At 45.7% G+C, this 13,145-nt stretch overlaps 1 protein-coding gene across 2 annotated transcripts; it reads right to left on the bottom strand.

The window, feature by feature from the left end:
* Positions 1-6,625: 6,625 nt before the first annotated feature.
* Positions 6,626-12,618, bottom strand: TMEM139 (transmembrane protein 139). Of its 2 annotated transcripts, none has more exons than XM_067570028.1 (3): positions 12,595-12,618; positions 10,512-10,820; positions 6,626-8,747 (listed from the first exon to the last, which is right to left on the bottom strand). In XM_067570028.1, exons 2-3 carry the CDS (start codon positions 10,757-10,759, stop codon positions 8,345-8,347), a joined length of 651 nt encoding a protein of 216 aa, XP_067426129.1. In that variant the 5' UTR covers positions 10,760-10,820; positions 12,595-12,618; the 3' UTR covers positions 6,626-8,344. The 2 variants fall into 2 exon arrangements, with proteins under 2 accessions (XP_067426129.1, XP_067426128.1); XM_067570027.1 differs by lacking the exon at positions 12,595-12,618 and adding an exon at positions 12,015-12,128.
* Between the last annotated feature and the right edge of the window lie 527 nt (positions 12,619-13,145).

Raw genomic sequence — 13,145 nt, 5'->3', positions numbered from 1 at the left:
TCTGTGTAAAGCTGATCTTAATTTTAATTTCAGTTTAGCAATGCAAAGATTGTGATGGCTGCTGACATCTGCTGCTTGTTAGGCCCTGGCATCTCAAACAGATGACCTGAATCTTGAGCTGATGTAGATATGGTCTATCTGATTTTTAATTTTGCCATCTTACAAATTCCATGTTTCTTTGTGTATGTCTTTGTGATGGAACAGGCTAATTGCAAGAACTAGGTCGGATATCAAGGATTATTAAGTGATACATCCCCATTAGTCTTTCCATTTCTTGGTTGTCATATCCTATTTGTATGCAGTGCTGTTGTAGCAATGTTGGTCCCAGGATATTAGTGAGGCAAGGTGGGTAATGTAACAGCAGTTGGTCCAATAAAAGATATTACATTCAACTTTAGCATTAAAGTTGCCCATTGCAAGGAGTAGAGCATGTTTTTGTATTCTGTCAATCACACTTAGGAGGCATTTTTAGAACTCATCTTTATCCTCATCACTATGTTCCTTTGTCAGAGCACAGCACTGTAAAATTGACATCTTTAGGAATCTGGTCTGAAGTCTGGTGTATATGATGTGTGGGTAGATAGGTTCCCAGCTGGTGAGTGATTTTTCTGCAGAATCTGTCATAATGAGCGCTAGTCCCTCTGAGTGTTCATTGTCACAGTGACCTGAAAAAATGAGATGTTTCTTCTCTTGCCTGAAATGCTTCTTATCCACACTTGTCAGTCTGCTCTCACTGAAGCCTAGGATTTTGAGTCCATAATTGTTCATCTCTTATGATCTGTGAGGTTTTTGATGTTTGAAACATTGTCCTTATGTTCCAATAACCAATTCTGAAGTGTTCTCTTGCCGCCAGCATCAGACTTTTTGGGGTCCTGGCTTCCACAGACTGGCTTTCACCAGGAGCCTTCATGCAGCATGAGGGGTTGGTGGTATTATTTGCTGACCAGCCATTTTTACTGTACTGGTAGCCTGGTTCCGTTTCTGTAACCAGTGAGTTTTTTACTAGGCTAGGTGGTTTTGGTTAGCCTTGTGTTCAGCCCTCCATACCGGGTTTTTAGGGACTGTCAGCCATGTCAAGGTGCAGCAGGAAGGCTTGGCAATAGGGTCTATTTCTTGTTATTCCCTACGTGCTTACCTGGAAATTGAGCTAGCAAAGGAAGAACAGCAGGGCAGCAGCCAGAGGCGTTTCCCCCAAACCTAGAGGGAGATCATCAGGGTTAATTTGATCTTTCTTTCTGTATGTATAAGTGTGTGAGAGAGATTATTTGTAGTATAGTAGTGCTTGGGGGCCCACTCTTGGTTGGGATCCTTTAGGCACTAAATAAACGTAGCGTAAGAGACAGTTCCTGCTCCAAAGAGCTTACAGTTTAAAGAGACAAGACTAATACAGGGTTGAGGGAAGGGATGCAGCACACAAGCAGAATGATGAAATGTGATGGTTTGCAAATGTCAGGTTAACTGCATGGATTTTTTCTTTATTTCTTTATTTGAATTTTTTGGGAGGGAATTAGCTGAAAGAAGAGACAAGGAAGGGACAAGGAGGTTAGAAGGGACATTAAAAGGAAGATGTAAGAAGAAAGGGACGAAGGGGAGCATGGAGGCCAGGTTGAAGTGATGCTGAAGTACAGAGACTGGATATGTCCAATAAACTGCACTGTCTACACTGCAAAGAAAAACCTGTGGCAACAAGTCTCAGAACATGGATCAATTGACTTGGGCTCTTGGGCTGAGGGGCTAAAATAGCAGTGTAGACTTCCTGGCTGGAGCCTGGCCTCAAAGAAAACTCCTCCCTCGCCAGGTTTCAGAGCCCAGGCTGCAGCTCACACCTAAATGTCTACAATGCTATTTTTAGCTTCATAGCCCCAGCCCCATGAGTTCAAGTCAGTTGTCCCAGGCTCAGCGACTCTGGCTCCAGGGGTTTTTCTTTTTCTTTGCAGTGTAACAGACATACCCTGTGAGGAAGGGAGTGGGAACAAACAACCAATCAGAAGAGGAGAAAAAATGTCAGGCGTAAAAGCCTGTGAAAAGCAGTCAAACACTGTTGTCTTAAGTGGACGTAGATCTCTGCTTCTGCTTTTCTTTTCTTTTTTTCTCTGCTGAGTTTCTGGCTGGCTTTTCCCAGCAGGTATGTTGTTGTTGTTGTTGTTGTTGTTGGGGTTTTTTTTGGTCCCAGAGCTCACATGGCTTGGGGCCCTGGGTAGCCCTGGCTGGGTCTCAGGACGCCCCAGCCCTACCTGGTGGTAAAGCTGTGCTTGTAAATATTGTAATGGGCTTCCCTTGGTTTGAGAGAGTGGATGGGGTCTCACAAATGAAACCAAGTGTTGTTTTGGGGGTAGTTCCATCTCCTGCCAACTCTAGGGACGGTGGGCACTCTGGTGTAAGGGCTCAGGCTGCATTCAAGTTGGATTTTTTGGATAATATATGGTCTTGTCTCATTCCTTTGGATATTGCTGATACCAACCTGGTGTGAGAAGTGGAGTGGTGACCATGAAATGGACTGAGGCTGGCTCATTAAACAAGTTGCACATCATATGCTTCTGTCCACACGGAGAAATCTGAACGGAAGATTTGTGAGATGATAGCTGTGGGAGTTATTGAACCATGGAGCAATCATTGGGCCTCCCATTGTACTGGTGGGCAAGAAGGATGGCACAGAATGGTGCTGTTTTGATTACACATGTTCAAATGATGTGACCCACAAGGACTTGTACCCATCCACAGCATTGATAACATGCTGGGGGCATTAGCAGAATATGTGCTGCGATTTTGGAGAGGAAATGCTGTATTTTTTATATATAAAGATGTTGAATCCCTGCTTTATGTACAAAACTCAATTCAGATTTGACACTGGAGCCACAGCTGGCACTATTTATCACCAGGCTTGTCTATAGAAGCTGGGCATTTTATACACTTTGACAAAAGTGCACATACATTCAGTTTCTTTCCGTACCCCGTAGAAGGGAATGTTTGTGTGTATAACTGTTGTGGGAAGGCTAGGTCAAAGAAGTATGTTTTGCTGTGGCTTATGATCCTTCCTTTCTTTTGAGGGTGCCCCTTTCTCTCTTGCAGTGGGTGCTGGCCACATCATGCCCAACAGGAGTAGGAGTAGAGAAAAGATCTGTAGTGATTTCCGTAACTAAGGTTGAGGAGAACTTTCTGTTTAAAAGCTGATTTTTCAAGGTGCTTTAAAATCCACGTGCATGTTAATTGTTTTGAAAATTCCTACGCCAGTTTAGCGGACCAAGGAGCATTAACGGTACAAGTTTGGGTTCATCTGCTCGAGGTTCTTGAGCTACAGTCCCCCCCCCCCTCCTTATTTTAAAATTTTCTGGATCTTAAAACACTTTTTCCGGGGACCTTATTTTAAAATTTTCTGGATCTTAAAACACTTTTGCCCAGAACTAGGGAAAAATACTAGGGGCAGTATCCACATGAAAACCATATCACTGGACTGCTCCAGGATTTTGGGAGGAATCGAAGGAAGTCTTTTCACTTATTTGGAAATGGGTAGGTGTGAGGCTTAGTGTGAAAAACCTTGAGGAAAACCTTTGGATATCTGGGACCAAAGGACTGGAATCTTCTCAGAACCACATTCATTTCTAACTTTGGGCTCTGAAAAGCTCTGATCAAATAATACCTCCTTCTCTGGCCAAGACAACCCAGTCAGCCAACAAGTGGGAGTGATGTGGACGGAGGGTGAGGCACAATATTGCAGAGAATATTTATCTTCAAAATGCATTTAATGAACTGATTTTAAGTGGTAAAAGGCTGGATTAATTAAAAATACATTCACATTTATAGGGCTTTGCATGGTCAAAGTGTTTAACATTAACCAACTAAACTTCACAACACTCCTATAACTATAAGCAGGAGTCTGCTTCACACATGGGGAAACGGACGTGACTGAGGTCTCGTCTACACTTACAGACACATATTAGTATAACTATGTCACTTAGGGGTGTGAAAAATCCACACCCCTCAGTGACGTTGTTATACCGACATAACCCCCCCCCATATGAACAGCACTATATCTCCTGCCAATATAGCTACCATGTTACCTGTCAGCTCTGTGTTCCTAGGGAACCCTGGTGCAGTACCCAGCCTGTCTGACTCACGAAGGACTTTCCCACCTCTGCCTGAACCAGAACTGATCGGACGAAAGCTTTACAAAAAGATTTACCCTCTGGACAACAGTGATAGGATTAAGGCAGCTCCCCTAGTCACATTTGTATCAAAGATGGGACAGGGAGGGACCTGCATTAGCATTCAGAGCAGAGAACAGATTCCAAGCTAAGAACTGCACTGAACTCTGGGACCAGAGAAGCAGGGGAGCACTGCATGGTGGGGGATCACGCCTGTACACAGCCAACTCAGCAGTTACCAGACCAATTCGAGTAAAGAATCCTTTATTGGTATCCAAAATGCTGAATCTGCCTGATGGCATTGTGAACTTCCTTGGAGTAACAGCGCCCACAGTCAGGAACGATCAGTTCCTATTGTCCATCCTACACAAAACAACTCTGGTATACTCCCTTGAGTCATCGTTTACCCATAAACAAATCTATATTCTCCCTTGAACCATTGTTTCCCTACAAAAACCCCTACCCAAGTTCAAAATTCTGTTCTGGTGCTTGTATCTAAAAGCTTCACCAGTTCCACTGGAACTTCACCTTTTTCTGGCTGAAATACCTTCACTGATGGTGTTGGGGGCTCTGCCTGCCTCAATCACGCTGGACTCTAAAATGAACAGCCTCTCTACCTAGGAACCTTCAACCGATTCAAGCTGCACTGAGTGGTGAGACCCCAACTCTCTGTCTAGTTAAGCCCACTTTTTCCTCTCAGATCTAATTTGTTCTCTCTCTCCCTTACTCTAGGTATAACTTTCTAAACCTGACTTTTGTAATCAAACTTGGGCTAGATTTCCCCAATACCCCAACTGAAACCTTGTAATATTGTAACTCTTTGTCTCTCCTTGTATGGCTATTACCACTAGTATCATAAGTTTTATATACCTTGCAATAAACTTTGTTTATTCTTTCGTGTTCTCGGCTTCCCTATCTTACTCTGCAGCAATGCTCCTCTTACCTAAGGCAAAGATTTCTGTAATGCCCAAAATGCTGTGGGGTCTGCTCATCAAAGGAGTTACTACTAGGATAAGTGTGACATAAGATTGGGAGAAGGGTGCTGAGTCTGGGGCATATGAGGGTGTCAGCTTGGAAGTGCTGATGGACCCTGCCTGCTCAGATGCTCTGTTCACCTGTGATTGTATGTCGCACTGCATTTTATTATTGCCCTGCTGAACTAAATTCTGTGCTGAGTCCGTGACCTATAGGGGTGTCAGCTTGGAAGTGTTGATTGACCCTGCCTGCTCAGACATGCTCTGTGTGTGTCTGTTTGACTCATTCTGGGGCTGGAGAAACCCAGCTCTGTTGAACTAAGGCCTGCAGGCTAGCTCTGTTGGGAGGCAGGGACTTGCAGAAGGGAGAAATAGAGCTCCATATAGAAACACAAGTGACACAAGCAGCACATGGATAACATTACAGAGACCCCAGAATGTAACCCTAATAAATGAATGCACCCCAAGGTGACGGGCAAATGTGGTAACAGCCACTGCTGGGGGAAGTGGATTAACTACACGGATGGGAGAGCGCTCTCCCGTCGTCAGCATGGAGTGTCTTCATTAAAGCACTACAGTGGCACCGCTACAGCAGTGCAATATTGTAAGTGTACACTTGTCCTTTCCCAAGACCCTGCATGAATCAGAGGCAGAGTTAGAAATGGAACTCTTCTCCTTGCTCTAGGCTAGGCCTGTCAAACAAGCTGGATCGGGCTGAACTGAGGTAACTTTTTGGTCTGCATGATGTATTTACGTTCTCCAGTATCTGAACTTTCATTTAAAAAAAAGAAAGAAAGAAAGTTTCTAGCCCTTATGGTTTGCAGGGCTAACCTTCCATAGGCGAACAGAATGTAACCTATACAATGATGTCTCTCTGATTCTGTAGACCGTTTGAAACAATAACTCACTTCCCAGACCCCTGTTAATCTGATTAGAGAATCAACTGTAACTCCCAATGACACTTGTTCATTGTCAACATTGAGTAGTTAATCCCTGGTTATTTTATTGTCTGGGATGGGGGTTTAGGAAGATGTGGAGCCCACTGAGGTAAGAAATGGGAGAAGCAACAGGGAAGGAAATGCAGAGGAAAGGACAAAGGAGACTCACAGAGACAGGAAAGGTGGGGAGAAATAGAGAAACGGGATGGGAAGAGATAAGAGGGGCAGACAGCAGCAGCCCAGCAGGGTGCAGGTTTCCTTACCCAGTGGTGAATGTGACAATAAGGCGCTGAACAAATAATAATCATTAAATATTTAGTTACTATGTAAATGCCATATTCTCCCCTTGATCTCTGCACAAACCCCCCACTGCTGTCAGGAGACATTCCACTGTTGCATGGTGGGGATATATAGTCCTGAATGATAGCCTGGACCACAGACCAGAATTAAATATGGAATTCGGCTCTTTCCTCCAAATGTATTGGATACCCCTGCTGCCACACATGATACCTCATTGTCTGACCCAGGGTTTGTTCCCCTAGCCCACTAGGCTTTTCAGTGTGCACCTGGAATCCTTGTAACTAAATCACATTGCTTCATTCTCAATGGCCCTCAATGCCCCTTCTGCCAGGAGGGTGTTGCAGTATTGTTTTGAACATGCGAAGGATTCCAGTGGAATCAGAAACTTTATTTCTAGAGTTCCAATCTGGTTCAAGGAGCGGTCAGATAAACCTACTATGGTTTTAGATACGAAGAAGACCACTTCTCTCTCTCCGTCTCTCTGCAGTAGTACCTCAATTGGTAACAGAAGTAATTAATATATTTCAAGGCCAAAAGGGACTGCCATATAAACTGTCACACACACTTTTTTCCTCCCACACTTTGTCTAAGATGTTTGGGACAGCAACTATCCTTTACTATCTATTTATTCAGTGCCTAGCACACTGCGGTTCTGATCTTGGTTGGGACATGTTGCCATTACTGTAATAACAATAATATTAAATAAGAAGTTAGTGGGAAGTGACACTTTGGCTGAAATACACTTCATTGTATTTTTTAAAAAATCATAAATCAACAGTGCTAAAAATACAAATTAAAAAAAATATATAAATGCCAGATTGTGTCTGTCGGGATGTGGAGCTTCAGTGATTCTCCCAGGCTGCAGGGCAGCGGTGGCTCATGCAGCTGATGCAACCGCACTGCGCTCTGGCCCTCAGTGGCTCCAGTACACTTTTTGCAATCAGTTCCCCATCCACAGATCCACCTGATTCTGCTCCCAGCAGTTCATGACAGAGAGTTAGCTCCCTTAATTCCTTCTCCTGGCTTCCTCTAAGAGAGTTGTGTTTCTGCACCACCTTTTGGCTCCATGGAGAGAACACAAAGGAATCTCTGGGGCCTCACATGTAGCATTTCAGGAGGGAATGCAGACAGACAGGGACTTTGTCGGCATGCAGAGGGTGTTGGATGAGGCTTCACACTTGTTAAGTAATGTAGGACCCTACACAATGCAGGGTTATCTCTACCAGGCTGTGAATGTCTTTAGTACCTGCTGGTGAGCAATCACTCATTTCCAATTCTCATGTAAGACTCCCCTGGTTCTGAACAACCCACTTTAAGGGATGGTCTCACAGCCCATCTGTTATTGTATCATTTCTGGAAGAACCCAAATCTCAGTTTCTGAGGAAGATGCCAAGACAACAAGAGAATGATCCAGGACTTTGGCGCGCACGTGTGTGTGTGTGTGTGTGTGTGAGAGAGAGAGAGGATGTTGGGTATGTGGGCAGATGTTTATGTGCGTGGGGAGAAGTACGCAGGACATATATGTGTGTAAGAAGTAGTGAGTGTGTTTGTGCAGAGTAACGGATAATGTGTGTGGGTGAGAAAGGGAGTCTGTGTGTTCGTGAAGGGGGTAGCAGGTAGTTTGTGCATGTAAGGAGGTAATGCATAGTGTGTGCATATGTGTAGGAAATAGCAGGTGGTGTGGGTATTGGGTAGCAGGTAGTGAGCAGTGTATGGAGGGGCGTAGGAGAGAGTGGGCAGAGTGTGGGAGAGGTGCAGAGGTGAGGTTCTGTGTGAAGAGGCAGGGGGCTTTTGTGCACTGTCCTCTTTTCACACTTCTGGACTCCAGCCTTGGGCTTAGTGTTCCGCCTTTGCCCCACATCCTCCGCTGTGGACCCCTGGGTGCTCCCATGACATGGCCCACAGCACCAAGTCCCTTTCTCCAGTTTGTGGTGGCACTGGATGGGTTTGGTGCCTCATCCATAACAACCAGGCTCTGTCCGTTGAATCGTTATCTGGAGGGTTGGAAAGCTTCTGCAAAGACATCGTCGTCGGTGGGACTCTCATAAGCAGGTGGTGGGGTGAGTGGCTCCAGCCGCCCCGGCCTCTCTTCAGCACCTTTGATTTCATGGATATCTGAGACGACCCGCTTCATCTTGGGGGGCAGCACCAACCTAAGGTGCAGCCTGGAGCCTGTGTCTGCCTCAGAGGCGCGCCTGGTGCCTGATGCCACTGAGACTCTGAAGGTCTCCACCCCCGTCTCTGCCAAGCTGGGTGGCTCAATGACCACGCTGTATGGTGGGGGCTCCCCCACCGTTGAGGAAACTGTGCCTGAATTGGAGGTGATCGTCCAGACTGTTGGGGCTGATGTCACCACCTCCTCATAGGCTGGTGCTTCGTAGGTAGCATTCACCCTACACACAAAAGAGAGGGGCATCAACTAAACAGGCCATTGTGACGTTTATACTCGACACAGAGACCAACCCATGAGGCAGGGGATCCGAGAACTCCCGAACAGGGACCATGTAACAGGCAATAGATCAACAGCAATGCTCAGACCATATGGTTCTCTATGCCATATCCTGCCACTCTAGATCAGAACACTGGTCCACATCATTCAATAGCCCACCTCCTACTGCGTAGGATCCAAACAATGGTTCATCTAGCCTCGTATTCCAACGCTTACTACAATGGATCACACCACCTGGCTATCTAGTCTGGTGTCCTCCTGACGCACCAACTGGTGCTCAGCTTAGCACACCGAGCAGTTCTGCCAACATTTAAAATCAATTCATGGGACATATTTTGGGAGAAAAAACATGACACCTTCCAGCTCTACTGTACTATATCAGACTGGCAGTCATGAGGGCTTTTAAGACAAAAAGTGAGCAAAATAAGTAATACTGTATTTCAGTTTAAATAACAGGAGCTTTCTACTCCACGGAGAGCTAAGAGGAGTGTCTGTCAGGAGTACTGACACCCTTGTCATTTTTATCTTAGCTAGTAACATTGTAGATGCATTTCTTCTTAATAATATCTAATCTTTTTTAAAAGACTCTCCTGAGCTATTTGCCTCCAGAATATCCAGTGGCAATGAACACCATCTGAAAAAAATGTATCATCTGTTCTTTATATGTTGCCTTTCTAATAATAAAAATAAATAATCTTTTTCCCTTATACAGAATCTGATGATCTGAAAGCATTTTACCAACCTGGGTAACTTATCACTCTTTTCATTTTACAGATAGGGAAACTGAGGCACAGAGCAGTTAAGGCCCAATGTGGTCTTTATTTTTGGGTGCCCAATTATAAATAAATTGGATCTAATTTATGTAGGTGCTGAGTGCCTACAACTGTAATTGAAGCCAGTAGGAGTTGTGGGTGTTCAACACCCCTCAAATTCAGTCCCTATGTGTCTCAAATTGGATAGTCAAAACACAGAGGCACCCCCAAATTAGAGTCCACTTTGCTAGGCAATAATTGCCTGATAGACAAGATTTGGAGAAGTGAGCAGCACAAACCCAGCTGGGATTCACCCATAGCATTGCCCCGGCTATTTCTGTCTCCTTCCTTGTCTGACTCATTTTGTTGCAAGAAAACAGTTGTTCTCTTCTGGCTCATTAGCAATGCCAGCATTCAGGAAAGAGTTGAGGGAAAGGTTGGGGTAAGACACTATTACTTCGGGTCAGAGAAAACTGGGCTGGATCTATGTGACCTCTGAAGTGGGCTCTGAGTCAGTGCCCTGGAGGAGGGGAATACCATGAATGTGATTTCTGTGTTCTACAGAATCCTTGATCCTGTCTTAGCACAGGGCGATGGACAAGATGACCTCTAGACCAGTGTTTCTCAATGCCTGGTCTGGACCGACACCAGTCCCTGAGATCTTCCTGACCCAGTTTAAGAAGGCAGCAAGCTGGTACCTGGTATCAAAAAGGTTGAGAAACACTGCTCCAGAGGACCCTTCCGGCCCTATACAGCTATGATTCTGTGGCTTTGGGAACCTCCATATGGGAGCAGAAGAGCAATATGAACTGGATTACTATGCCTCCTGGAATGGACTTTGAGTTTTGCCCCTTGGGAGAAGGATGGCAGAAGGATGAGGAAAGGTAAAGATTAAAATGGTTATGGCTGAAGGAAGGGGTAAATAAAGGCACAAAATAATAGATGTAGTTGCTTACCCTGCCTGGCTCTGCCTCCTTGTGGCTGCCTGATTTGTATCCTGTGGGTGCCGATGCTTCAGGAAGCACTCCACAAACACACTCAGCAGGTAGCCAACCAGGCACAAGCCCCCCACCCCCAGGAAGAAGAATCCCACTGGGTTGATGTTAGAGGACACAGCCAGCATGGTGACCCCAATGAGAAGCGCGGTGGTGAAGACAAACAACAGAGCGTTGCGGATGCCTCTCCAATGTGACTCTGCCCACATGGTGATGTGGATGGTGATGGCAGGCAGTGGGAAAAGGCTGGGCAGCTGGGGGAACAGACATCTGTGGAAGATACAGAGGAGTTTTGAACATGAAACATGAGGCCACAAAACATGTCAACATGGATGCATGCTGTGCAAATATATGCCAACACAAGGACACACCAACATGTGAGCACACACATGCAAATACATGCCACCACAAAAACATGCACATGCACAACGGAGGGACACCTATGTAAATACATGTGAACATCAATTCACATTGCCACGAGGATGTGCTTATGCAAACACACACCAAATGTAGGAGGTGCATGTGCAAACATGCCTACAGGGCGACATACAGATGCATAAATATGAGGAAATGGCAAAATTAGTATGAACAAATGTACGCATACAAACATACAGACATGCAAATACTCTCCCATGAGGGAACAGATACAGCAAATGGACATGCAAACACAACAAGGTAACAAAAGATCATGGAACGTGGCATGTACACCCATGAATCCTTGCACACAAGGATGTCAGCAGCTTGAGCATAAGCATCTGTTGTCAGGCCGATGTGCAACATGCAGCCGCCCAGCCCAGGGCTGTGACCAGACTTAGCCTTGATTCCAGCACCTAGGCAAAACACCAGGAGTCTTGGGGGTTATTTTAGATACACTGTGGACCCTTCAAGTTCCTTGCTGTTGGCCAGCTCCTTCCCACCTCTTCATTCCAAGTACCCCAGTTCTCCTCTCTCCCTGTGGACTCCCCGTCATCTTTTCTTTGCTGCAGGAGACGGTGATTGTCTGTCTCACTGTCTTGTAGCCTGTATGTGATGTTTACCAGGGACCTCTGTTTGGTTCTGAAGCAAATGTCAGAAGTAAGGAGTCGTCTGGCCTGCGTCATAATAACCTGTAAACACCCCTCCATTCCCCACTTAGTGGGAGAACTCATGAGAGCAGAGCGTGCAACCCTCAGGGTCAATACCTACAACACAGCGAAATTACAGTGCCAGGGCTCCCTCTACCCTCCGACACTAGCACGGTCTCCTCTGACAATTGGACAAGCCTAAGGAAATTAACACCTGAGGGAGCCCTTTCCTTGCTTTATGCTGTTAGTGAGCATTGTTCCCATAGACCAGCCACAAGCTCGTCCCAGGCTAGGGAACGCTCTCCTTCTATGATGTTAATGCAGTATTGGACACTCCTTTCCCAGCACTCCCCTGCAGAGATGTCCGGGTCCAAGGCAGCCTTTCCCCTCCTAAGCTCACCTTAGAGTTCATTAGAAAACACTGAACGGTTCCAGGAAAATTCAGCAGAGGGCCCTTGCCTCCCATGCTGCTAGTGCCCTGCCTGAGACTGAGTGCTGCACACCTCGGAAATCCCAGACCCAGGGAAAAAGGAGGGAGGGACAGAGGACATGAAAGAGACAGAAATAATGACACAGAAAGGGATAGACGTGGTAGGAATACAGACACCAGCGCTGACCATTTGCCTGGGCCTACTGCGGGATGGTTTTGGTTTTTGTAATCACAATCAGATTTCTTTTTATTTAATGCTTACTCTTGCACTCACACAGATTATGCAGATTCGCACACATTCGAACACACGCACGCACGCAAGCCACAAATATACATACACAGAAAAACAGTTACATACCTAATCTCATAGGCACACGCTTGTATATGCATGTATTCACATGCAGGTGAGACACCCCCTCAGGCATGTACACATTCAAACACATACTCACAAACAGGCACACACACGTACACTTTCATGCGTGTACTCAGACATTCCACCAACACACAGTAACATGCAGACAAACACATCTACTCACAAGCACATACTCACTTAGATATGTGTACTCCCACTGTATGTTCATACACACATTGTATCATATGCCATGTCTAGATTTAAAAAAGGAATGGATAATATTACGAGCATGAATAGTTGTGATTATACAAACCAGACCTGGGCTAATCAAATCCTATGTTTCAAGACATCAGCTGATCCGCTAATGAGGTCAGGAGGGAATATCCTCATATTTGCCTCTCTCTGAAGCACCTAGCGTGTGCAGTGGGGCTAACCCTGTGAGCTTACTTACATGTGCACTCTCACTCTCTTTTACACACCTCTGTCCCCTCATAGACAACACAGTTGTGTACACATACACAGTTATAGGTACGCACTTCTGCAGTCCGGCAAGCACACGTGCACATTCATACACATGTTGACACACACACACACACACACACACACACAAGATAGCCCCTTGCAGCAGGCTTTGTGCCATCACCTTCAGCATGCACTCACCAAAGACAGCCCTCCGCAGCCAGGACCAGCCATGCCGTCTTGCATTCTCTCTTCATCCCAAGGGACTGTCTGTACGCCCCTTTGACTCT

Source organism: Emydura macquarii, unplaced genomic scaffold, assembly GCF_026122565.2.
Source record: "Emydura macquarii macquarii isolate MOO-44397 ecotype Brisbane River unplaced genomic scaffold, CSIRO-AGI_Emac_v2 contig_2979, whole genome shotgun sequence".
NCBI lineage: Eukaryota > Metazoa > Chordata > Testudines > Chelidae > Emydura > Emydura macquarii.
This window is presented reverse-complemented; position numbering and strand designations above follow the sequence as displayed.